Source organism: Drosophila innubila (assembly GCF_004354385.1).
Source record: "Drosophila innubila isolate TH190305 chromosome 2R unlocalized genomic scaffold, UK_Dinn_1.0 1_C_2R, whole genome shotgun sequence".
Taxonomy (NCBI): domain Eukaryota; kingdom Metazoa; phylum Arthropoda; class Insecta; order Diptera; family Drosophilidae; genus Drosophila; species Drosophila innubila.
Genome location: NW_022995374.1, coordinates 12,831,564 through 12,855,387, shown reverse-complemented (window position 1 = coordinate 12,855,387; position 23,824 = coordinate 12,831,564). Strand labels below are relative to the sequence as shown.

The following is a 23,824-nucleotide window of genomic DNA, read 5'->3' as shown; positions in this document are numbered from 1 at the left end:
TTACGGTAGCTTACGACACAACTTTCCTGCTGAAATTTTGGTTTGTGTCTTTGCTATTGAAATCGGTAAACTGAGGCGGAAACGGAAATCAATTAAAATAGTTTACAGAGTATACACTAGTTGAGTCTAGTTATAGTTAAATGTTGTAAGGTGAGCTGGGTTAAGGCAAAGGTTAGAAGCTTGCATAATGCGCATTGTCTATGTGCGTATAAAAGGCTGTGCTTGCAATTAGCCATTGTTGATTTTATTTATTGCTTGCACACACAGAGAGAAAAAGGGAGAGGTGGTGAGAGGGGGAGTGGGCGACACTCATGTGTTGAAACAACACTTTTGTTGTTGGCCAGTGCATGTGTCCTTGTACTTGGCAGCTTAACACCTCGGGGACATGGCGAGCATCTAAACGGCTTCTGCTTTCTCGGCTATCGTTATCCACAGTTAGGCAAAAACAATAGCAGACAATGCCAACGACAAGGATGTGCCGAGGAAGTGCAGGGTGGCGAAAGGGAGAGCACAGTTCCGTGACTTGCAGCAACGAGGAAGTCATAAATTTTCCAAATGGTTAACAGGTGCATTTGAAATGCTTGCCTCTGTCTATATGTGTGTATGTGTGTGTTTAAGCCATTAAATTGCAAGCTCAGAATTTAAACTATCCACTATCAAGTGATGCACAAACTAAGAGGAGTCCCAGTGAATCAATCATGACAACGGCTGCTTAGACCATCAGTCAAATTCTCGGATCTCGTATCTCGTATCAAATGAATGTTTTTTCATCCGCTGCAATTATGAGAACTTACCCGTTAGTTTAGGAAAATGCTGCGACTATCACCGAATTGCACTTGAAAGCGAATGACAGGTAAAGCTGTAGCTTGTGGCAAGCACAAGTGGCATGCCTCATGGAAATTTCAGCAAGTTGCCATCAAAAATTCCTATAGATTTGTGAGTCAGCGGAAATTCTATGAAATACGCGCAACCCCTAAAAAAATAGAAAAAATCGTAAACAAACGAATACTGTAACATATGTATATCCTGCTGCCTGTTGCATGTCCATGCGTGCTCTGTTTGTATGTGTGTGTGTGTGTTGAAATGTGGCGTAATAAATGCAATTTTTTTGGGAAAATTCCAGCACTGTGAAGCAAGGAAGGGATAGGGTTAGAAAGCAAAGTCTGAGCGCAAGCAGCAGTATGATACCCTGTACTAGTCCTATAAAACAAAAATTTTAATAATAATTTTTTTATTTCTGTGTCGTTTTTATATAATTTATAGGATAATATATTTTTATATTTTACATACGGTTTACAAATTTTTTTTATATATTTTAATTGTCTTGGTGTATAGAAAATAGCTTTGTTTTACAAAAAATTGTATATATTTTTGATACATTTTTAATTCATTTCATATTTTTTTTTGGTTTTTAGAATAAGTTAAATGTAAAAAAATTTTCATTGAATAAGTATTATTTCAAATAAAAAATATATACATGTTTTTATTTATTTGTCAAAACACTTTCTTGACAAACTGTGTGTGAATTCATCACAAACTTAAAGTCGAGCTGGACAGCAGCTTTGCTTTCGTTTTTCTATGAAATTTAGAGCAGCTGCATATGAATAGATTAAAGTGTTCATTAATTGTGTATTAAACGAAATATGTTAAATAAGAGTGAAATGCCGACGGCAACTAGAAACCAGCTTAAGCACGATAAGAAATAAGGATATTCAAGTTTTAGCCACACACACACACAGACAAAGTGACAGCTAATCGGCTTTAATTTAATTAGTTGGCCTGGCTCAAAGGCAGAGAACTGGCCACTAAGCTGCAGTCGCGGTGACAGCCAAGTACACTCTACATATACATACATACATACTTACATATGTACAACAGTAGCAGAAGAAGAGTAGCAACAACAAAAGCAACAGCTGACAGCATTCACAACTGTGTGCAAAACTCTCAAAATAAAAGAAAAACAAAGCAAAACAAAACAAAAGCTGCGAATGAAAGGCACTTGATGGCATTTTCATTACAATTTACACTTACACACACATTCACACACAGACAAGTGCGTATGTTAAAAGAAAGCGAGAGCGAGCGAAAGAGCGAAGAGAGAGCGACATGTTTCATGGCAAATTGCCAGGTGATAAGCTTTGATAAAGTGCTCAACGGGCAAAAAGTTAAGCTCACGCACCGCACACACACTACAACGACATACAGTTAGTCAAGTAAGTATATTCACAATACATTCTTAGAAAATAAAATACTTCTTAGAAAAATATAATCAACTTATAAGATTGGACTTAACTATTTAAAGAATAAAAGTCAAATAGCATTTTATATAATTTGTGAAAACAATTATTTGTCTAACTGTATGCTGTCTAACTGCGCACAAAGTTGCTTGAACAAAACGCAGACAGCGAACACATTTCTTCAATGCGTCGCAGCCGCAACTTTCTTCTGATTACAAAGCCTTGGCACAGGTCAATTTCGTATTTTCCCAGGCCAAGTGCAAGTTTCAATATGGAAAATTTTCGGCCAACTTTAGCACAGGTAGCTGCAAAAAGAAAATTTAGCCAATTCATATGTCCATGTGTGTGTGTACTGCTTTTGTTTTTTTCTTTTTGTGGAAAGTGTTATTGTTTGACTTTGAACTTTGGCACTTGTTTGTCGTCCGTGCGAAAGAGAGCGGAAGAGTGAGAGAGCGAGAGTGGAGTAGGGCCTTGTGTGTGCTTTGGACCAAAGTTGATGACAGGCCCAAACAATATCATAAAATTTAATGCGCTCATTTTTCATGGGCTAACAGAGGCCAAAAAAGCAGCCCCACCCCTCGCTCGCACGTGCACACAGAGAGGCCTAAGTCAAATAAATCATAAGAGCAAATTTTATCACTTTATTTTTGCACGCTGATTGAAATGTTGCGGCTGAGGTTTGTTTTTTTTTATACATTTAGGAAGCTGTTACGCATATAATCACGTTAGCCAGTTTGCAAAGTACTGTTTCAACTGTAAATTTTAGTAGTGAATATAAACGTATTTAAAAAAAAATAAATTAATATACTTAGTTTAAAAAAAATTAAATTTGTAACTGCCGCAATTTTCATAAACTGTGCTGCCACCTTGCTGACATACAGTCGCTCGTTTGCCTACACTACATTTCGATATATGATTATGTCGATAAGAGCTCATCGATTATAAATCGTGTCGAGTGTACACGCGCGATATTTAAATTTCACAAATTTAATCAACAAGCAAATTAAATTAGAGAAAATAAAGGCCAATAAATAATTTTAAAATTCTAGCTTCAATTAATCAAGGCTGTCAGATGTTCGAATCAACTGAACTATATGAGCTACAATCAGGGATCTTGTTCGTTCATTTTGGTGATGAGTTCAATTGAACTTTATCCGAACCATTTGACAACTCTGTCTCATCTTTGACGGTCTGCGTTTTTTATTTCAGGCTTTGAAAAAAAAAAACAAACGTAAAGAACACGCAAATAAATAAATTATAAATAAAATGGATGAAATACGAAGTAGTTTGGACAACATAATGGCGCGCTTTAACGACAGCATAACGCACTCGGCGCCCAAGAAGCTGATTTTCGACCGGCTTTCAATGTCGTTCAACGACGACTCCGGCACAGGTAAGAAGAAGAAGAAAAATTCGCATGCATAAAGAAAACGAAAGGAAAAACTAATAAAGTTATTTATAAAATATATAGTGCCAAAGAAACGACGAATTGACAATGATTCATTGAACGGCAGCCTCAATGCCAGTCTCAATGCCAGCACCACATCGCTGAACAATTCGTTCAATGATCCCGTCGGTCCGTGGCAGACGCGGAAATTGCGCGCCGAGTTAATTGAGACGAAGGCGATTGTGTCGCAGCTGCAGGATCAATTGGCCCAGCAGTCGAAGGAGCATCTCGCCGCCGTCTCAAATGCCGACGCCAAGGCCGATGCTCTCAAGGAACAATGCGACTTCACCAGTGCCAAGATGTTGGAGTTGGAGAAGCATCTGCAGGTCATAAGGAAACGCGAGCACAGTGCCAGGCAGGAAATAAATCGTGTTCAAGCGGAGCTGGAACAGCAGAAGCTGAAATTCGAGACGGCACTCGGTCTAGCTAAGCAGGAGAAGCTACAATTGGAGGAGGATGCGCGCGAGGTGCAATACTGCATCAACAACGAGCTGAGCGAGTATAAGAGAATCAATGAACGCACCGAACTGGAACTGGAGGCCACCAAGAATGAGTTGAGTCGCCTGCGTCGCCGTCACGATGAATACAAGGCGAATTCCGCCAGCTTCGATAAGCTGCAAATGGATTACGAAATGCAGCAACAGAGTCTGGATGCAGCGAATGCTCGCATCAAGGAGTTGGAATTTGAAATACAGTCGTACACGGACTGGAAGGAGGTGACCAGAACATCCCAGGCACGTCTGCTCAGTGTGCCGGAGCTACAAGCGGAGGTGGAACGTCTGCGTGGACACAACAAGCAGCTGAACACGATTATTGGCGACAAGCTGCTGCTGGAGGAGAAGGTGCACGACTACAAGACACGCCTGGACAGGGAGGAAGGGGCACGTGCCGAGGCAGCCGCACTCCAGGTGAAACTGACTCACATGGAGCAGGAGCTTAAAGAGTGGGTTAAAGTGGCACAGGATCATTGTCTGGCCAATACGCTGGTCAGTCCGCTTGCTCTGCGCACACGCATCGAGCAGCTGCTCCAAGACGACATTGTGCGCGTGGCCGAAAAGGGAAGCGCCGATTCCGATAGCAAACATCTGCAATCTTCGCTGCGGGAGCTGGAGCAACAGTGTGCCGTCTATCTGAAGAACATTGAGGATATGAATGGGATACTGAAGCGGCACAAGAGTTTCAGGGAGCGACTGCAACGCAAGCTGTTGATTGTGTGCAAGGAGCGGGATTTCTACAAGCAATTGCTGGATAACTTTGACAAGGATCTGACCATGACAAATGCCAGCACCTCGGAGATGAGCAACGACATGCAGATGCGCTATCGCGTCGAGGTCCTGGAACGCACGCTCACCGGCTACAAGGAGATGTGCTCAACGCTGGAGCGTGAGATGCAAACAATGCGTCAGCAGGAATCCCTCAGTGATCCACCGTCCAATGAGAATGGCTACGATAGCGTCAAAAAGGAACTGGACACGCTGCGCATGGAGAATGAACGCCTGCGTCGTCGCAAGGATGAACTCGAATTGGAGCTGGAACATCGCTGTCTGCGCGGTGACTTCAACATGGGCAACTACAAGGTGGTGCATCTGAGCAACAATCCCGCCAGCGAGGCCTACGATGCCACCAAGAACATTGTGGAGAAACTGCAGGCAGAGATTGAGCGTCTCAAGCGTCGCAACAAAAAGCTGGAGGAGGACAATGAACTGACACAGGCGCGCTTCAATGAGACCACCAGCAGCAGCGCCGGCGGTGGCATGACCATGAACTTCAAAGAGTTCAATCAACTGCGCGCCGAACTCGAGTCGGCCAATGGCAAGATGAAGAAGATGAAGGAATGCTTCAAGGCGGCCAGCAAAGAGTTTCGAGATGTTTGCTACATGCTGCTCGGCTACAGAATTGATCGTGTGGGCGCCAACAGTCACTACCGGTGGGTATTTAAACTAGAGCTAGACACAGTGAAAGTGATATTTATATGCCTCTGTATCCCTATAATTGATCAGTCTGGACCATAGACATATCCGTCTGTATAAACACATAGATCTTAAAGAGCTAGACACACCAAAATTGATATTTAGATTACTCTGTATCCCCATAATTGATCAGTATCGATCATATACATGTCCGTCCTTACAAACACTTAGACTTCAAAGACTATAAGAGCTAGAAACACCAAAATTGAATCCTCATAATTGATCAGTATTGATTGTACACACGCCTGTCTGTAAAAACACCTTGATTTCAAAGAGCTAGACACACCAAACTTGGTAGTTTCCTTAATATCCTAGGCAATTCAAGTTTGTTTTTGAATTTTTCGACTAAAATCAATTGCAACATAAACTATAGGTTACTTATACCCTAAACATTTCATAAAAATGATATAATCTCGAAATTTTTCTTACACTTTTAATATTATATGATTTTTACCAAAGTTTGTTTTATTTTAAATTTTTTTTAGAATTAGTACAGGGTCTCTCCTAGTCGGTCTCGATCGGCTGTAGCTTTTCCCACCATTTTCATGCTGATTTTGCATTTGAATTCAACTGAAACTAATTGCGCATTTCTTATAAATTAAATTTATTTTTTGTACAAATAGAATTTCGAGCATGTTTGCCGAGAGCCCCGACGATTATCTGTCAATTAGCGTGAACGAATCCATAGCACTGCTCGAGTCACCATATTCACAGACACTGAAACCGGCGATCGATCAACAATTGGCAGCGAATAACTCATTTCCCGCATTCTTTGCCGCACTCACATTGGAGCTGTTTCAACGTGCCACCGTCACAATCACATAATGAATGATTCTAATCAGGATTAGTCATAGATAATCGAAGCATTCATTGTAACTCAACTACACACACACAACATATGTATTAATTAAGCTTTCAATTAGTTTAATAATGAATATAAATTAATATTTAGCATAAATATTGTAATTATTTCAAATTGTCACACTTACGAAGCGTCACAGCTTCCGTTAATTCCGATAAGAATTTAAGATAGGAACAACAGAGAAAACAAGACGTAGACCGATATACATTTAGTTGCAAACTCAACTGGCCGCAACATGTGCGTAATAATTACTTTAGGCCAACAAAAATCAGATATCAGGCCAACAGTTGAACCGTCGAATTCTTTAACTAATGAGGCGCGCTCAAGAGATTTGCGATTTTTATTTGGAAATCAATGCGATAAACACAAAGACAGACCACGAACACTTGTTTGGTTCAAATGTATATAATATTTGTTATTTATTTTGTTCAACTATTTTTAACTTTGGTTCGGTTAATTGTCGAGTTTCTGATAAGCGCGCCTTGCGATTTACACACAATTGACGGACCGACGAGGCAGACGAACTGAAGATGGCGTCGCCGCATCCGCATCGTCTTATTCCGAGTATTATGTGGAGCTTGGAGCAGCCTATTGTGCATTTTTAATAGGCGCAAATCAGCAACAACTACAAAACAAATGTGAAAGAAATGAAAACAAGCATCTAGATTCTAGAACTGCAGATACACTTGCGATTCTCAAGAAACTGTTTTAGTTTCAAATCTTAAATTAGTTTTATTATAATTGTTAGAGATCACTCATTTCGAAAAAGTGTCAAGGGGAAAGTAAGAAAAAAGGGATTTAGCGACTCAAAAATGAATTTTTGATGCGAATAATGATAAAAATTTAATTCCACAATTAAATCGGTTAAGATTTAACAAAGTTAAGAGAATTGGAAGTTTTTCAGTTGGTGTCAAGGGAAATACAGATAAAATTAATAAAATAGGGGAAAAAATTGTTTTTTTAAATACATAATATTTTGATGCAGAATCAAAGTAGAGGCCAAATAATAATCAAAATGATATTCCTCATGAAAATCCGTCAAGTTTTGGCAAAGTTATGACATTTTGAAGTTTTTGAGTAAGTCTTAAGGGGTAAGTCCAGGGAAATACGGATAAAATAGACAGTGATAGGGGAAAAAATCTACTTTTTTAAATAAATAATATTTTGATGTAGAATCAAAGTAGAGGCCAAATAATGATCAAAATGATATTCCGCATGAAAATCCGTCAAGTTTTGGCAAAGTTATGACATTTTGAAGTTTTTGAGTAAGTCTTAAGGGGCAAGTCAAGGGAAATACGGATAAAATAGACAGTGATAGGGGAAAAAATCGAATTTTTTAACTACATAATATTTTAATGTAGAATCAAAGTAGAGGCCAAATAATGATCAAAATGATATTCCGCATGAAAATCCGTCAAGTTTTGGCAAAGTTATGACATTTTGAAGTTTTTGAGTAAGTCTTAAGGGGCAACTCCAGGGAAATACGGATAAAATAGACAGTGATAGGGGAAAAAATCGAATTTTTTAAATACATAATATTTTGATGCAGAATCAAAGTAGACGCCAAATAATGATCAAAATGATATTCCGCATGAAAATCCGTCAAGTTTTGGCAAAGTTATGACATTTTGAAGTTTTTGAGTAAGTCTTAAGGGGCAAGTCAAGGGAAATACGGATAAAATAGACAGTGATAGGGGAAAAAATCGAATTTTTTAAATAAAAAATATTTTGATGCAGAATCAAAGTAGACGCCAAATAATGGTCAAAATGATATTCCGCATGAAAATACGTCAAGTTTTGGCAAAGTTATGACATTTTGAAGTATTTGAGTAAGTCTTAAGGGGCAAGTCAAGGGAAATACGGATAAAATAGACAGTGATAGGGAAAAATCGAATTTTTAAATACATAATATTTTGATGTAGAATCAAAGTAGAGGCCAAATAATGATCAAAATGATATTCCGCATGAAAATCCGTCAAGTTTTGGCAAAGTTATGGCATTTTGAAGTTTTGAGTAAGTCTTAAGGGCAACTCAGGAAATACGGATAAAATAGACAGTGATAGGGGAAAAAATCGAATTTTTTAAATACATAATATTTTGATGCAGAATCAAAGTAGACGCCAAATAATGATCAAAATGATATTCCGCATGAAAATCCGTCAAGTTTTGGCAAAGTTATGACATTTTGAAGTTTTTGAGTAAGTCTTAAGGGGCAAGTCAAGGGAAATACGGATAAAATAGACAGTGATAGGGGAAAAAATCGAATTTTTTAAATACATAATATTTTGATGTAGAATCAAAGTAGAGGCCAAATAATGATCAAAATGATATTCCGCATGAAAATCCGTCAAGTTTTGGCAAAGTTATGACATTTTGAAGTTTTTGAGTAAGTCTTAAAGGGCAAGTCAAGGGAAATACGGATAAAATAGACAGTGATAGGGGAAAAAATCGAATTTTTTAAATAAAAAATATTTTGATGCAGAATCAAAGTAGACGCCAAATAATGGTCAAAATGATATTCCGCATGAAAATACGTCAAGTTTTGGCAAAGTTATGACATTTGAAGTTTTGAGTAAGTCTTAAGGGCAAGTCAAGGAAATACGGATAAAATAGACAGTGATAGGGAAAAATCGAATTTTTAAATACATAATATTTTGATGTAGAATCAAAGTAGAGGCCAAATAATGATCAAAATGATATTCCGCATGAAAATCCGTCAAGTTTTGGCAAAGTTATGACATTTTGAAGTTTTTGAGTAAGTCTTAAGGGGCAACTCCAGGGAAATACGGATAAAATAGACAGTGATAGGGGAAAAAATCGAATTTTTTAAATACATAATATTTTGATGCAGAATCAAAGTAGAGGCCAAATAATGATCAAAATGATATTCCGCATGAAAATCCGTCAATTTTTGGCAAAGTTATGACATTTTGAAGTTTTTGAGTAAGTCTTAAGGAGCAAGTCAAGGGAAATACGGATAAAATAGACAGTGATAGGGGAAAAAATCGAATTTTTTAAATACATAATATTTTGATGCAGAATCAAAGTAGATGCCAAATAATGATCAAAATGATATTCCGCATGAAAATCGGTAAGGTTTTGACAAAGTTATGAGAATTGAAAGTTTTTCAGTAAGAGTCAAGGAGAAAAATAATGAAAAAAAGCAGATTGATGGTGATTTAAAAGCTCACTGAGCTAAATACCCAAACTTTAAATGACAAATATGCTTAATTTACAAGAATGTTTTATTAATTGTATGACTTAATCTTAGATACTTTCCTTAAATATTGACTATTTTGTGTTTTGGGCATATAATTAAGCTTTCAATTTGTACAGTTATTAAATCGGTGGTCGAAATGGTAAGCTTAGTTAAAATTACTTTATATTTCCATCCCTATAAAATTAAAAAAAAAAAATTGTTAGTCAATTTGTATAAACATATATTCTTTTGACCAAATTGGGCATTTATAGTTCGAAAGATTGGGTTCGATTTTAAAGGTGAACAGTCATAAATGAGATAAAATAAAAAGATATACACCGTCAAATTGTCATAAAGAAAGAAAAGCAAATTAAGCTTATTCGTCAAATTAAAAAAAAAATTATAATAAAGTGAATGTTACTCTTTTATGCAAATTATTGCATACATTAGGGAATTTTTTCCCATACACAACAGACCTAGCTAAAATTTCGAAATTCCAGACTTGTTTGCCTAAAATGTAAGACAGTTGATATAGCTAATATGCTGCTTGGTTAGGGAATACATATGCGACACGAGTGAATTGCTGCAATAATAACAAACACAACAATTTTGAACATTGCTCACTACATAAATTAGATATATATTTTTATTTACTTATTTTTCTTTTTAGAATAATGCACATAAAAGGTTGTTGTCCAGAGTGGATTAGGTGGCCAGGATGTGAGCAACCTGGTCGGGCGTCTTGTGGAGCAGAGCATCCGGCTGCTCGAATCCATTGGCGGGATCGTGAACCCGTTCGTAGATCTGTTTGTAGATGGCCACAATCACATTAAAGGCGCGACGTTGGACGGTGCCGCGATGAGCGCTGGACATGATTAGCTGCACCTGTGGCAGCAGCAGCACATCGGGTAGTTCCAGGAATGCATCCATCTTGGACATGAAGATCTTTAATAGATTCGTTTCAATTTTCGTTTGATTGCTTTGCAGTATTGTGTAGATGGGACCCAGATTGAGATTGGCCACCAAGGAGGAGGCCTGCTCGGAGGTCAGCGTGTCCAGCTGTGCATCCGACTGTGCCTGCAGTCGCTCCACCCGCTCATCCATATACTCAAAGACCGCCAAGGTGCTCTGCATGTGATAGAGACAGTTGAGCAAATAGACAGCCATGTCCACGGTGGGCAAGTGGGCGGCACTCTCCTGCACCGACTGCAGCAGCGGATCAATCACACAGGTCACTATCTTGGTGATATCCGCCTGACGGCCATCCACCATCGTTGCCACAGAGAGGATCTCCTTTAAGATGTTTAGCAGACGTGCAACACTCGGCGGTGGCACCAAATCCCGCTGTGGTGGCTCCAATGCCAGACTTGTGCCCGCCGGACGCTGCAGCACACTGCGCACCTGGGCAGCGAGAGCATTCAGATAGATTTGCTCGCTGCTCAGCTGCAGCTCAATGAGACACTGCTCCAGACTGCCGCCCTGGACGACCTGCTTCATAATCTGCTGATAGAAACGCAACAGATTCGAGATGGTAAACAGTATGATGGTGTCCCGCTCCGAACTCAATATGGTCTCCACGCGCACCTTTAGCGGATGACAGACGCCGTCGGCTATGTAGCCCAGAGCCTTCTGCATTTGCTCCGAAATATCTGAAAATAAAAGCGGAATCGATGTAGATGTAGAATCATGTGATTGTTTAAGCGGAGTTCTTACCATGCTTATCACACTTTTTGAAGAGCAACGTAAGATTCTCTTTCTCGTTGGGAATACTTTGATGCAGCCAGGCGAACATGTCGCCAATGTAGCGTTTGGGATCGTGAGCATGCAGCTCAATGGGTTTGGGATTGCCGCCGTGTCCGCCCTCGGTTAGCGCCTCAATAAACTGTCGCACGAGGACAGCTCGTCGTGCAATCGCATACTCATCGATGACGTACTTGAAGAGCACCGGTCTGTCCTGCAGGCGACTCATGGCCTCGACAATCAGTGGGCCGATCTCGTTGTTCTCGAGATTGCGACAGTGGTTTTGGGTCCAGCGATAGAGGCGTTCCAGTGCGCCCTCCTGATGCAGCGTCATCTCCTCCATGATGTCCAGGGCAGCGGTTTGATAGCCGCACTGCATCAACAGCCGGCAATCGGAATGTATGGACTGCACCCGATCGAGCACCTTGAAGAACTCGGGCACAATGGGTGCATCCTTGGCGGTGCCGTAGAGCAGCTGATGCTCCGGCACGCTGAGCTGAAAGCGCGCCAAAAACGCTTGTGCGATTTGTTGATGCACCTCCAATCGCTCGCGTTCCTCCTGCATTTTATTTGTCTGCTCTATCAGATCCTTGGTCAAGGCCTTGGATGTTTCCAGGTCCGTCTTCATGGTCTGCACCGACGTGGCCATGGTATCCAGATCCCCGCAGACTGCATCCAGTGTCAGTTTCACCTCACGAAAGGCCTTTAAAAAGTTTTCATTGATGCCAACGGATCGATGCTCGATTTGGCTACGCAGATTGCGTCGATTTTGTAGCGTATTTTCGGTGAAAAATGTGGACAGTCCATTTAGGGCATCGAGCGTGTCCTTGTCTGTTTCCAGACGCGTCTCCAGTATCTTATTTACTCGCTTTTGAATGCGATCCTGATCTTCTTGTGTTGCGCTCATGTTTTCCAACTGGCGACGTCAACATCAACAATCACAATTACTGGGTTTACACGACAGACATATAACAAATTACTTAACGTAAATACTAACATATAAGCTGATTTATTTAAGAACTGATTTATTAATAAACTATACTGTTATATTGATTTAGTTTATCCACTTATTTATAATGTGGTACTCTCTTGGCTTTGCTGCCAACTCATACTCCTTTCTGTGAAGCGTGAATTGAGAGGACTCTGATTTATCGCAATACAAATGTCGTGTAAGCTTTATAAACAAACAGCTGATAGCCAGCTAGTGGCTGCCAACTTGTCTAAAGGTAAATTAGAGGAATACTTGAAAAGATTTATTTAACAAAGTACCCAAAACTGACATATCTTCTCTGGCTATCCACACGTTCTAACAAATACTCTGTAAAATTTTTTTAAAAAGCTAGTTTTAACATTAAAGATATTTCCAAATTTGATCAAAATATGGTACTACAACAGTTTCTGAGAACCAAGGCTGCCACACCGTTCAACGCTCTTGGGTTCAAGGTTGCCACACTGTTTTCGAGCGACACAGTGGCAACTCTTTCTTGCTCACCTTCACACAACCAACTTGTATTTATTATATTTTTCTTGTAATTTGAGCATTTTGGATAAATATAAAATAAAATAGAGTTACAATGAGCCACTCAGCTTTGGCCAGCTTGACCGCACAGTACACGGACTCGGAAAACGAGGGAGATGCGAGTCCCGATTCACAAAACTCCACAGCGTCACAGGTGTGTACCTTGAAATTGTATTTAAGATATAAAATGTAAGAAATATTTTTAATCATTTACAGGTAATTATACCGAAGCAGCCAACTCCACAGCCAGTTACGCCAGTTAAACAGGAGTCAGAGCCTAAGAAATCCAAGAAGAAAAAACGAGCCAAGAAGTTGCGACGTTTAGTGAGTTACCAGGATGATACTCTTATTTCGGATGAGGAGGAAGATCGCGCTCCCGAGTCGAGCGAAGAGGAGTCGTCAAGCGAGAGCGCCAACTCGGGAGAGGATGGCGAGCACCACGAGAACGGCAAAGAGAAGAGCGGAGGCAAAGCTGAAGGAAATGCAGATACGCCCATGGAGGTGGACGACGATGATTCCAATACATATAATGCCGATGAGCGATCGGCGGAGAGTTACGAAAAGGATCCAAAGTACGCCAAATACAAATTCCAACTGCCTCCCGAACCGAAAGGTAACCCGCCTCCAGAGTTGGTTGCAAAGATCACAAAAATGTACACTAAGATGCGACAAACGAATATGGACATGAATCGCGTTATACAGGACCGCAAGGAGTTCCGTAATCCAAGCATCTATGAGAAGCTCATCAGTTTCTGTGACATCAACGAGTTTGGCACGAATTATCCGCCTGAAATCTACGATCCTCTGCAGTGGGGCGAGGAGAGTTATTATGAATCTTTGTCTGCCGTGCAGAAAACTGAGATGGTTAAACGGCAAAAGGATCGCAAGGAGATGGACAAGGTGGAGCAGGCGACGGCGCTGGCACGCAAGGTCGAAGAAGAGGCCAAGAAGCGGTAAATTATAGATGAAAATTCTAATGATTTAAGCAATTTTTAATTTTTTCTCTCTTGCAGCAAATCAAAGTGGGACCAGCCTGCTGCAAAGCAAACATTACCTGCATTGACCACAACAGTGACGGGCACTAAAGGCACGGTTATATCCGCTTTCGGTTCGCTGCCCAAGAAACCAGCAGTTTAATTTATAATACAACTTTTAAATAAAAATAACTAATTGTGAAAACGCTTGTCTTTGATTCAAAGTGAGGAGCAAATTGCTAATTAGGAGTAACGTCTCTAATTTTTATACCTAAAATATACCAGAACATCTGGTAATTAATAAATACTGAATTAGTATTCATTAGAACGCGTTATTATTCGCTTGCGGCTACACTGATAAATGTAAATTTAAATTAAATTCATAATGCGAAAATTAAAAAAATTGTATCTTTAATATTAAGAAAATTTTAAAAAATATTAAATTTTCTTAGTTGAAACTGTTTTGGCAATTTGATTAAAATGGTTAGTGCTGCCGGATCGGAAAATTTTGCAGGGTGGCAGCCTTTAGACCGGGTGGCAGCCTTTAGGCCAAAACAGTGTGGAAACACCAGTGTTGCCAAGATTTTAGGGGGAACAAAAGCGACGGCCGTTTTCTGTTTTTAACCATTTCACATTTTTCGTTTTAAAAATACAACAAAAGTGTCTATTTTATTGCATGCAACAATTACAAGAACAACACTCAACACAATCGTAATGATTTGAATACAAAGTGTACGTGATTCATATTAGTTTTATTGCTTTTGCATCTCAACATACACAACAAGAAAAGAAAACCAAAGCGAAATGTCGACAACGCAGCAGCAGCAAGGCAGAGCAGCAGAAGCGCAGACAGCAAAGAATTTGATCTGAGTAGCGCTATTTGTATGCATGTATGTGTGTGCTTGAGTGTGAGTGAGCGAGAACGAGATTACAATTAAAAATGTACGAATACGAGTGAAATTTTGTATAAGATAAAGAAGATGAGAAAGATACCAAACACATATGTACATACGTATGTATCTTTAGCAAAATAAAGCAGTCCGTTTGTATTTGAGTGCGTATATGTGCGATTTGTATTGCGAATTTTGTTTAAATAATCTTGGCCGTGTTATTATTTCAAGGTGGCTCATTATTTAGACGCCATTACAATGCAACCGGTATTGGACCTGCGTGCCTGTCGGTTCTGCCTATCTGCCTTGTGTATGTGTATATGTGTGTGTGTGAGTGTGTGAATGAGTGAGAACGAGTAGAAACGAGGGAGAGAACGAGAAGGGCTAAGCAGGCATTTCCATTTAGCTGCGCGAGCAGCTTTTATTTGCCGCCACTTGCGTTTTTTTGTTTAGTATTGTTGCTATTTCAGCTCCTGCTTCTTTGTGCTGATTACGGCGCTCCACTGTCCACTGCCGCGTCCCGTACATCCATCAGCTGGTGCTTATTTATAAAGCGATTGCCGCTGCTTATTATGTGACTGTCAGCAGCGGCAAAGGCAGCGGCAGAGAGCCCAGCAGAGGCAGCAACAGCTTCAATCAAAAACAATTTCCAATTAAATCCGCAAAATGCTCAATTGAAGCTAATTTCTATGGAAGACCGCCAACAACTGTTTGTTTGTGTTTATCGCTTGCACAGCACACGCTGTTATTGTTATTGTTGTGGTCAGGTTGTGTGTGAATTTCCCTGAAATATGCATAATATATGCGAATAATAACAATATTTATCAACAATAGGAAAAACGGTGTTTCCTCTCTTCGTCATCTCTTTGTAATTTCGTAAAGCATTGTCTCCCTCTTGCCCTCTGCCTATCTCTATCTCGCTCTGCCACCTGTTGCTTTGCCTGTCGTCGCATTCCCAACGTTCCAACAATGACAACAACAACAACGAATTCTATTCAATATCGATAGCAAATAGCAAAAAGAGAGCGCACACTATAACAGCACAGTTATATTTTGGCATCAGGTGTTAAAGTGTGAACAGCAAACACATACATACATACAAACATACAAACATAACTAAACGTTTTTTGGAGCAAAAGTAAACAAACTAAACGAAACCGAACGAAACGAACGAAAAGAAACGCGACGTGCGTTTGTCGTCAGTCTGTGTGCGTGCGTATGCGTATGCGTATGTGTGTGTGTGTATCTCTACTCTGACGGGCGACAAAATAAAAAGAAAAAACAAAAACAAGAAAAACTGTAATAACAAAGTCAACAGCAGCAACAACAAGCGGACAACGAGTGATTCAACAGAGACAGCAGCAACAGCAACAGTAACAAGAACAACAACAACATTTAAACATGTCGGATTCGTATTATCAGGTGAGTCGACAGCACTACTGATAGGACATTTTACATGGCCCGTTGTTGTTGCCGTGGGCTTGGTTCTTTTATATTTATTCGATTTTTAGTTCTTTTTTTTTATCAGCCAATGCTTAGTCCATGACCAGGCACACCTGTTGCCAGGTACATAAATATGTACATACATATGAGTGTGTGTGTGTGTAAGCACGGAAGCCAGGAGTTTCCGGCTCAGCTGACGCAGACACTTGTGGCGTATCCTTAATGTGCCACTTCATTTAACATTTCCCCCTGGCGCTTCCTGTGCGCAGCAACAAACTAACAAAAAAACTGCTTGCTTTATGACTAACATTCTGACAGTACGACTCAATGAACTAAATGTTAATTCGCCCACGCTTTAAAATGTTAAATACTTGCAGCAAAATGTTAATAGATGCTGTTAATTAACACTGCAAAGTTTATTTATGTACTTATCAGAACTAAAAGCAGACGTCAAAACTTTTACAAAAAATAAACCCATTTTAAGCTTGAAAGATAGTTCAAAAATAAAATATATTTAAATATTTAACAAAAATGTATTAAATTTAAACTTTATAGCTTGAAATATTTGCGTTAGAACTTTAAATCAGCGTATGTTAACATTAAAGGTGAGGTAAAGTTTACATATTTGTAATATTTGTCCAGAAGCTAGCATTGAAGCTGAACTTGAGTTTACAGCTGTAAATTAACATTATGTATAATTTATTATGAAAGGACATTAATTCCCAAGTGGTTTTAACAAACGCAATTAAATAAGGAGTGTAGTTAGTGTTTGCATTTGCTTAAATTTGGAATACCTTACGCTCTACTTAATCTCGAATTTAGCTCTATTTAACATGAAATGTAGGGTTATTTATAGCACTAACACAACTGTTAAATGACATCATTGGAATTTCAGTTGTTCACATTTCTCGCGTGCTCAACAAATTCAAATTGTTTATGTTAGTGTGTGCACAAAATGTCAATTGGTTTAAGTGCGTGGTCCACTGAATAAATAAACAGCAGCAATAACTAAAACAAATTAACCGACTTGTTTATTAATAGTAACAGTATTAACGACTGTCTCTGTCTCGCTCTGTGTATGTGTGGGTGTGCAATTACAATTAAAGTGATGGCAATTAAAAACAGGCTTATCAAAGCAAATGCGCTTATCAGTTTATAGTCTGGTTGAAGAAGCTGTAGATTTCAACTGTATGTGGATTATCATCACGTACTCAATGTTAATTACACAAATCGGAAAAGCAATTGCAACTGAATCAAAGCTCGTCTATTCAGAGTAAAACAGAAAGGGGAGAATTGAGGAGAAGAGGGAGATATCCCCGCCTTATGTCATTGACCATGAATTTGAAGGTGAAAATCATAAGTCACATATATCCAATGGCCTCATTTTTTTTGTAACTTTTGAAGCGAATGCTTTGTTGGAATGCAAATCGCAGAGAATATAAAAACCAGAAGAAATCCAAAAACCAGATTGAAGTTGTTATTGCTGTTGCAGTTGTTGTTGCTGCTCGCTGGGAGTCTTGCATCTCTCCAGGCGAATGTCATTTGAAGTAGCTGCTCTTCAGCTTTTCTACCTTGCCATTGCACCTGAGATTCCAACTGCAACTGCAACTTAAGCTGTTGTTGTTGTTAAAGCTGCTGCATCGGGAGCTACTCATGAAGATTGCCTGCAGGTTTTTTGTTGTTGTTGTATTTCTGTGTGTTATTCTTGCTGTTGCAAGTTGCAAGTTGCAATCGCCCAAACCGGTTGCTTGTCTCGCACTTTTTTGTGGTGCACCAGAACAGGGTCAGGCCAGTTTTGAATGGATGCCATATCCATTTCGCGAAGTCTTCCAACACAATTTAACTGGGATTGCGAACTGGGAGACGCCAAATGGAGCCCAAGCTACTTAATTTAACAGCGAATGCCATTTTAATACCCTTGCCTGAGCGTTTAATAACTTTTGTCATCATCTTGTCTACATTTAAATGTAATATGACTTCTTATAACAGTTGTTTTAAAAATGGTTTCAAAAGTTGTTGTACTATTGATAAGTGCCAAAGTGCATTTCTTAACAAAAATCAATCAAAAACCAATTAAAGTAACATAGTTGTTATAAAAATAGTTTTAGAAATTGATTATTGAAAATTATAATTAGTTTGGCATGGCTTTACATTTGGTAACAGCAACTTAGAACTTAAAGTAGAGTTAACGTAATAATTTTTAATTTTCTTCTGCTCTGATCTGAGGTCTTGATAATGAGATAGTGTAGCAATTATGAGATATTTCAATTGGTACTGAAATTAATAAAAATTCAAATAATTAACAATATTTCAGTAATAAAAAAATATTATTAATATTTACCAATCGTAGATCCTTATACTGGGCTTTCCTCAATTGCTGGACATTCGGTTAGGGCAGGTTGCTCACCATGGACCTTTTTATGGGGCATGGCAAAAGTCAGTTTTCTCCAGAATTGGGGATCATCTCGCCTCAGATACGTGTTGTATTTCATATAACGCTTCAGCTCGGGTTCTAGTCTCTCCAAGTCGACATCCGGATATAATATTACAATCAGTCGTTTGTTCGGGTCCATCGAAGTGGCTTTAATGGCGGAGCGGAATTCAAAGAGACCCCAGGATGAATTGACAAAGTTATTGGTCATCAAGATGATGACCCTTTTGGAATATTCAATTGATTCCAATATGCAATCCGGAATGGATTCACCTATCTGCCAATCCCGCTGATAGAAGCGCAGTTTGTACTCGCGAGGTCCTTTCTCCAGCTTATCCAAATACTCCTTTATCAGATCCAGATCAACATGTGAAAATGCAAGAAATGCATCAATTTTTAAAGTCGTGTCAGCTTCAGGTTCCGGGCGGGAAATACATTTAAGGCAAAGATTCCGCTCATATAGCCACAAGAAAATTGATTTCTTGGTATACAAGAATATAATAACGATGACAGCTAATCCAAGAAGAGGTCCGAAAATAATATAAAGTGTGTAAGATTTACACTCAGTTGCATACATCCAAGGCGCCGAAAGTGTAAGGTTATCTTTATAGCATATTAAATCATTGCGATCAAGGATTTCATTTGACAAATTGCTGATAAATTGCAACATTTTTAAGTCATCGCAGTTACATTTCCATGGATTTCCAGATAGCCTCATATTTATTTTCCCTGCTCGTTTTGAGAGAAATTCGATAACTTTGTAATCAAGCGATTGAAAATTGTTGTCTTTTAAGTCTAAATGAGTTAAATTGGGTGGCAATTGTCCAACAGTAAAAGTTGTCAGATTGTTTTTGCCTAGAATAAGTCTTCGTATATTCGAATAACCATATAAAGTTAAATTCGGCAACTGCGTTAAGTAATTGCCGTAAAAGATAAGGACTACATTCCCAGTTATTGGAATTGGCAGCTCTGGAATCTTTGTCATACCATTACCACAATATATTGAAAGTTCATTAAGTAAACGGTACATATAGCAATTGCAACCTTTGGGACATGGTTTTTTATGTATATCAACATTGAAGTTGCAAGTATTTAAATCTCGGCAAATAAAAGCAGACATGTTCGTTATTGGAAGTTGAACATCCTTATCCAAGTCCAAAAATGTTAAATTATCTTGTATTATTGTGGAGCTGAAATAAATAAATATGAATCATCAACAAAATATTTTATTTAATTATAGCTTAATTATTGTTCATACGCTTACCTCAGCCAATCAAAATCATGAATGGTTACTGCTTCTAACGTCAAATTCCTTAAATTTACCAGATCTTGAAAATGTTCTTTGACGAGTTTTGTGATGGTGCAATTAAAAATTCGTAACGAAGATAAATTCCTTAAACCTTGAAACAGCAGTTGCGGTACTTCAACTACAGATGATTTATTTGGAAATATCAATTCAAAATTTTTCAAACTGTCCATGCCTCTGAGAAGTGTTTGATTTAGTAAAGAATTGTATTTGCCATTATTATCATCATTGAGTTTAAATTCAATCCGCAGTTTTTCAATCTGAGTTAGATTAGTAGAATAGACATCGTGACATGCGCTCAGGTTTCCGCATATAGACATTTCAAGTGTGTTGAGGTATTTAAACTTTCGTAGTAACTGATTAAAAGGCAGACATTCATCGCACTGACTCCACAAAATGTGTTTTAAGTTAGGAAAATTCGATGATAATTGATTGAGATATTCACTGTTTGTAAAATTCGTTGAAAATTCTTTAATATTGATTTTAGATACGTCTCTGTTCGTGCAATTTTGGAAGATACGCTTTTGATAGTACTCCTTGGTCATGTTGCAAAATCCTGTTTGATTGTTGAGTCGAGGTGCTTGCACTTCTGTAAGACAGTGAATCATAGTCCCAGCTTTTTTATCTACGTTACAAGAACCCTGTATAGTAGGATTAACATAATCGCAAATAAATTCCATAGTATTGCCATGTAATTCAACTGTACATTCTTCTTTACTTTCTCCACCTAATGAACATGTTGATTTGAGAATATATTCACATATAATTCGGTAACTTGTTGTATAACTAAAGTCAGCATTTGCATTTACTATTGAAATAATAGTGTAAAGGCACAAAATTTTAAGTAATTTTATCCGCATTTTTAATAATTGAGCAAATATTCGGTCTTTCTGGTTGGTAAATCAAATTGAAACTGTATAGCGTTTGGATCAGCTCACTACACTGTGGTACGAAAATATTACTCTTATTAACAAAGGTCGGCTAGACGACTACCTATATACCCTAAAATATATTTCAAATAAATGACTTATTAATGTATTTTCAAAACTCTTATTATCAGAAAGTTTAAAGCATCGAAAGTTACAGTACATTTCATTATATTTCAAGACAGTTCTATATAATCTTTAGACAAAATAATAGCGTCAGAGTATAAAATACGTGTATGTACCCACTAGAAAGTAATTTCACATAGCTCCGATGCAATAATTTGTGATTTTATAAGCATGTACATGGGAATGGTTCCAATGGGAATTGGATTTTAAAGTTTACCGAACGCATTCCTTTAAAAAATTATGAGATTAAATTTTTACCAATCTGGGTTGTATATTTGCATATTTGGACATACATAAATATATAAATAGTCACATGGGGCAGTGGTCAGCATACAAATTTAAGAAAAATGTCAAAAAAAATGGATTGAAAATGCCCTTGAAGCAAAGCAATCACCAAGTGAACCTTTCAATATAAAACAAGCGGGTAGGTCTATTGTCGAGACATTTAAAAATTATTTATGAGTTCGATAAGTTGTTACGAAATTTAAAATGTTTATGTTATACATAAGCTTACACCTGCTTAACATATTTTCGTTAACAGTAATTTTGTCTAACATAATGTAGTTAACAGCACGGCTGTTAACTGTCAACTACTAACTTGATCGCCAACTCTTTGACTGTTCTTGAAGAATACTTGGCAATGTTAATTTGTTGAACAAATTTTGCAAATGGAAAATGCCAGAGCAAATACTTGACCACATTGCCGTGGAAATGTTGTACAACAAACAAACACACACATACACGCACAGTGTGACAACAGCTTTCAAGTGTCGCGTGTCCTGCCGCCTTCTGTCCATTGCCCACTGTACATCTGTCTATCTATCTCTAAATCTCTGGCTGTCCGGCTGTACGTCTGTCTGCCTGTCCGTCTGTCCGTCTGTCTGTCTGTGTGCCTACGTCTTGGCCACTGACAGGCCGTCAGCTCAAACAAAGGGCTTTGGCTGTCTGTCAGTTGGCTGCAATGTCGTTGTTGTGTTTACTTTTGGCCAAGAATGCATCCAGCAAGTGGCTTAATGTGTTTGTGGTTCTTGTTGTTGCCCGCTCTCTTGCTTAGACACTTCTTGCTGCTTGAATGAGCTGGTGGCAAACAGTTTTGGCCAAGTCCATGAGCTGTAGACAATGTATATCAATTAAACTTTCATTTGCAGCACTTGTAGATACGCAATGTATCTTTGTATCTTGCAGATGCATCTCTCGCTGATTGAAAAGCTGCAGTTTTTCTTATTTTTCACCCCATTTTATTTGATTTCCGCACATTGCTTGAACGGCAAGACTCTTTTAATCAAATTCAATTGTATCTAGTAGTTATGTTGTTGTTTGCTGCTGTTTGCTGATAAGGTAATCACAACAATAATAATAACAATTCACGATTTGTATATGGAAAATTTTAGCTGCGCAAAAACCAAATAAATAAATTATACAAGATTTTCATGCAACGAATTACTTTTTTTTGTACTTGTAACGTACTTGTAAATTGACTTTGTTGCAGTTATTACTTAGTATTACTACTTATATCTGAAAAGTTCAACTAAAATGATGATGAATTTGCAACGGATTTGTGCATCCTGCAGGTAACTCTGGGGGTAAGAGTTTGTGGTTTTCCTCGCTTAGCGGAAATTCATTTCCAATGCAATAGATTTGATTTTTCCCAGCTTGCCAATTCGCTTCCCTCACCCTCCTCGCGTGTCTTTTTGCTATTGTTCCACTGTTTGCTGGGGGCCAAAGAAAGTAACGCGGGGTCGTCAGACATTGAAAATCATTTAATTAACTTGCCGTTGTTGTTGTCGTGGTCGTGTCGGTGTTATATCACATTCATCTTGAGCTGCCGTGTCGCTGGTTTTTTTTTTTTTCAGTGAGTTGGTTAATTCATAGCCTGCCTTGGGCACATTTAATTGCTGCAATTGATGAGTTCAATTGCGCAAATTGCTACGCTGACTTTTGCCGCTTTTGCTGCTCAGCTGCTCAAATGAGCCACTGGACAGTGGACTGTGGACAATGGGACGCTAAACGTACCGCCAGTGGGTGTTCTGGTAGTGACTGTCGACTGTCGAGTGTTTGACAGCTCGGTAGTTTCCAAATTGTACCAGCAATGACTAAGTACAGCTCAAGTTGCTCTAAATCGGCTACAAATCGTCAACAGAAACGATTGGAAATTGCTTTTACAGCATTTAATAGTGTTAAAATGGTAACATTTCTATGCGGTAACATTTTAACGCTTAACCGATTTACTTTAACATTTTGGTTAAAATGTTACGATATTTTTATATAGATCTGTCAAAAGCAGTTAATAATATTATGTTAGCTAACAGCTGTAGTTACAATCTATTTATAACATACATTTGTTAATTAAGCTTCCGTTTTCATTTTATTTCAAAATTTTACAGAGCTGTAGGTAAATGCTTGCTGCTGTAGATACATTTATATTTAAATTTCAATAAGCTAGGTTTTTTATGTTATGTTGGTCCTGTTCAATAGCTGTTATTTACAGTACAGCGTCAGATTCACATTGCTGCCACATCAATATCAATCAATGCATAAAAATGTTCACCTTCTAATTGCGTAGCTGGAAAATTGCGTTCCATTTCTATTGCCATTTCCATTCTCATTCCCATTCCCATTTCCAAACTGTTCGCCAAGAGTTTCTATTGCCTGCTTTCCCAGTTTGCATTGTTGTTGTTGTTGGTTTGTTGCAACTAGTTTTTGAATTTGGCACATGCAGGTGTCCCCAATTATGCCAGGCAGCTACTCAGCGTT

The 23,824-nt window shown here is 38.5% G+C and overlaps 5 protein-coding genes across 9 annotated transcripts in view; 3 read left to right on the top strand and 2 right to left on the bottom strand.

Moving 5' to 3' along the window:
- The window catches only part of LOC117785274, a 34,141-nt gene extending 27,019 nt beyond the window's left edge, over positions 1 to 7,122 (bottom strand). Inside the window, exon 1 of the mRNA XM_034623215.1 lies at positions 6,644 to 7,122. The gene's annotated coding sequence lies outside the window, so the exon portion shown is untranslated. The remainder of the gene's footprint in view (positions 1 to 6,643) is intronic.
- Positions 3,406 to 6,605, top strand: LOC117785275 (mitotic spindle assembly checkpoint protein MAD1). Its single transcript, XM_034623216.1, has 3 exons — positions 3,406 to 3,630; positions 3,709 to 5,611; positions 6,278 to 6,605. Exons 1-3 carry the CDS (start codon positions 3,504 to 3,506, stop codon positions 6,477 to 6,479), a joined length of 2,232 nt encoding a protein of 743 aa, XP_034479107.1. The 5' UTR covers positions 3,406 to 3,503; the 3' UTR covers positions 6,480 to 6,605.
- Positions 7,123 to 10,329: 3,207 nt separating the features above from the next.
- LOC117785284 (conserved oligomeric Golgi complex subunit 6) lies at positions 10,330 to 12,491 on the bottom strand. Its single transcript, XM_034623227.1, has 2 exons — positions 11,429 to 12,491; positions 10,330 to 11,364 (listed from the first exon to the last, which is right to left on the bottom strand). The coding sequence occupies exons 1-2, from the start codon at positions 12,360 to 12,362 to the stop codon at positions 10,421 to 10,423; spliced, it is 1,878 nt and encodes a 625-aa protein (XP_034479118.1). The 5' UTR covers positions 12,363 to 12,491; the 3' UTR covers positions 10,330 to 10,420.
- A 451-nt stretch (positions 12,492 to 12,942) lies between these two features.
- LOC117785285 (SAP30-binding protein) lies at positions 12,943 to 14,153 on the top strand. Its single transcript, XM_034623228.1, has 3 exons — positions 12,943 to 13,128; positions 13,191 to 13,927; positions 13,988 to 14,153. The coding sequence occupies exons 1-3, from the start codon at positions 13,030 to 13,032 to the stop codon at positions 14,109 to 14,111; spliced, it is 960 nt and encodes a 319-aa protein (XP_034479119.1). The 5' UTR covers positions 12,943 to 13,029; the 3' UTR covers positions 14,112 to 14,153.
- A 342-nt stretch (positions 14,154 to 14,495) lies between these two features.
- Positions 14,496 to 23,824, top strand: part of LOC117785271 (serine/threonine-protein kinase N) — a 41,838-nt gene continuing 32,509 nt past the window's right edge. For 4 of the 5 annotated variants that reach the window (XM_034623207.1, XM_034623212.1, XM_034623214.1 and 1 more), the window contains exons 1-2: positions 14,497 to 14,680; positions 15,847 to 16,260. In XM_034623207.1, the coding sequence (XP_034479098.1) occupies positions 16,240 to 16,260 (21 nt within the window). In that variant the 5' untranslated portion in view covers positions 14,497 to 14,680; positions 15,847 to 16,239. Of the gene's footprint in view, positions 16,261 to 23,824 lie in introns of all 5 variants that reach the window. The other variant, XM_034623205.1, reaches the window with a different exon arrangement.

What these genes read in the sequence shown, in the direction of transcription:
- LOC117785275 (XM_034623216.1), top strand. Translation starts at nt 3,504, where the DNA reads ATGGATGAAATACGAAGTAGTTTGGACAACATAATGGCGCGCTTTAAC. An exon ending in CAACGACGACTCCGGCACAG is followed by an intron (nt 3,631 to 3,708) that starts GTAAGAAGAAGA and finishes TAAAATATATAG; the next exon opens with TGCCAAAGAAACGACGAATT. An exon ending in GGCGCCAACAGTCACTACCG is followed by an intron (nt 5,612 to 6,277) that starts GTGGGTATTTAA and finishes TTGTACAAATAG; the next exon opens with AATTTCGAGCATGTTTGCCG.
- LOC117785284 (XM_034623227.1), bottom strand. Translation starts at nt 12,362, where the DNA reads ATGAGCGCAACACAAGAAGATCAGGATCGCATTCAAAAGCGAGTAAAT. An exon ending in CAAAAAGTGTGATAAGCATG is followed by an intron (nt 11,365 to 11,428) that starts GTAAGAACTCCG and finishes TTTTATTTTCAG; the next exon opens with ATATTTCGGAGCAAATGCAG.
- LOC117785285 (XM_034623228.1), top strand. Translation starts at nt 13,030, where the DNA reads ATGAGCCACTCAGCTTTGGCCAGCTTGACCGCACAGTACACGGACTCG. An exon ending in AAAACTCCACAGCGTCACAG is followed by an intron (nt 13,129 to 13,190) that starts GTGTGTACCTTG and finishes AATCATTTACAG; the next exon opens with GTAATTATACCGAAGCAGCC. An exon ending in GAAGAAGAGGCCAAGAAGCG is followed by an intron (nt 13,928 to 13,987) that starts GTAAATTATAGA and finishes TCTCTCTTGCAG; the next exon opens with CAAATCAAAGTGGGACCAGC.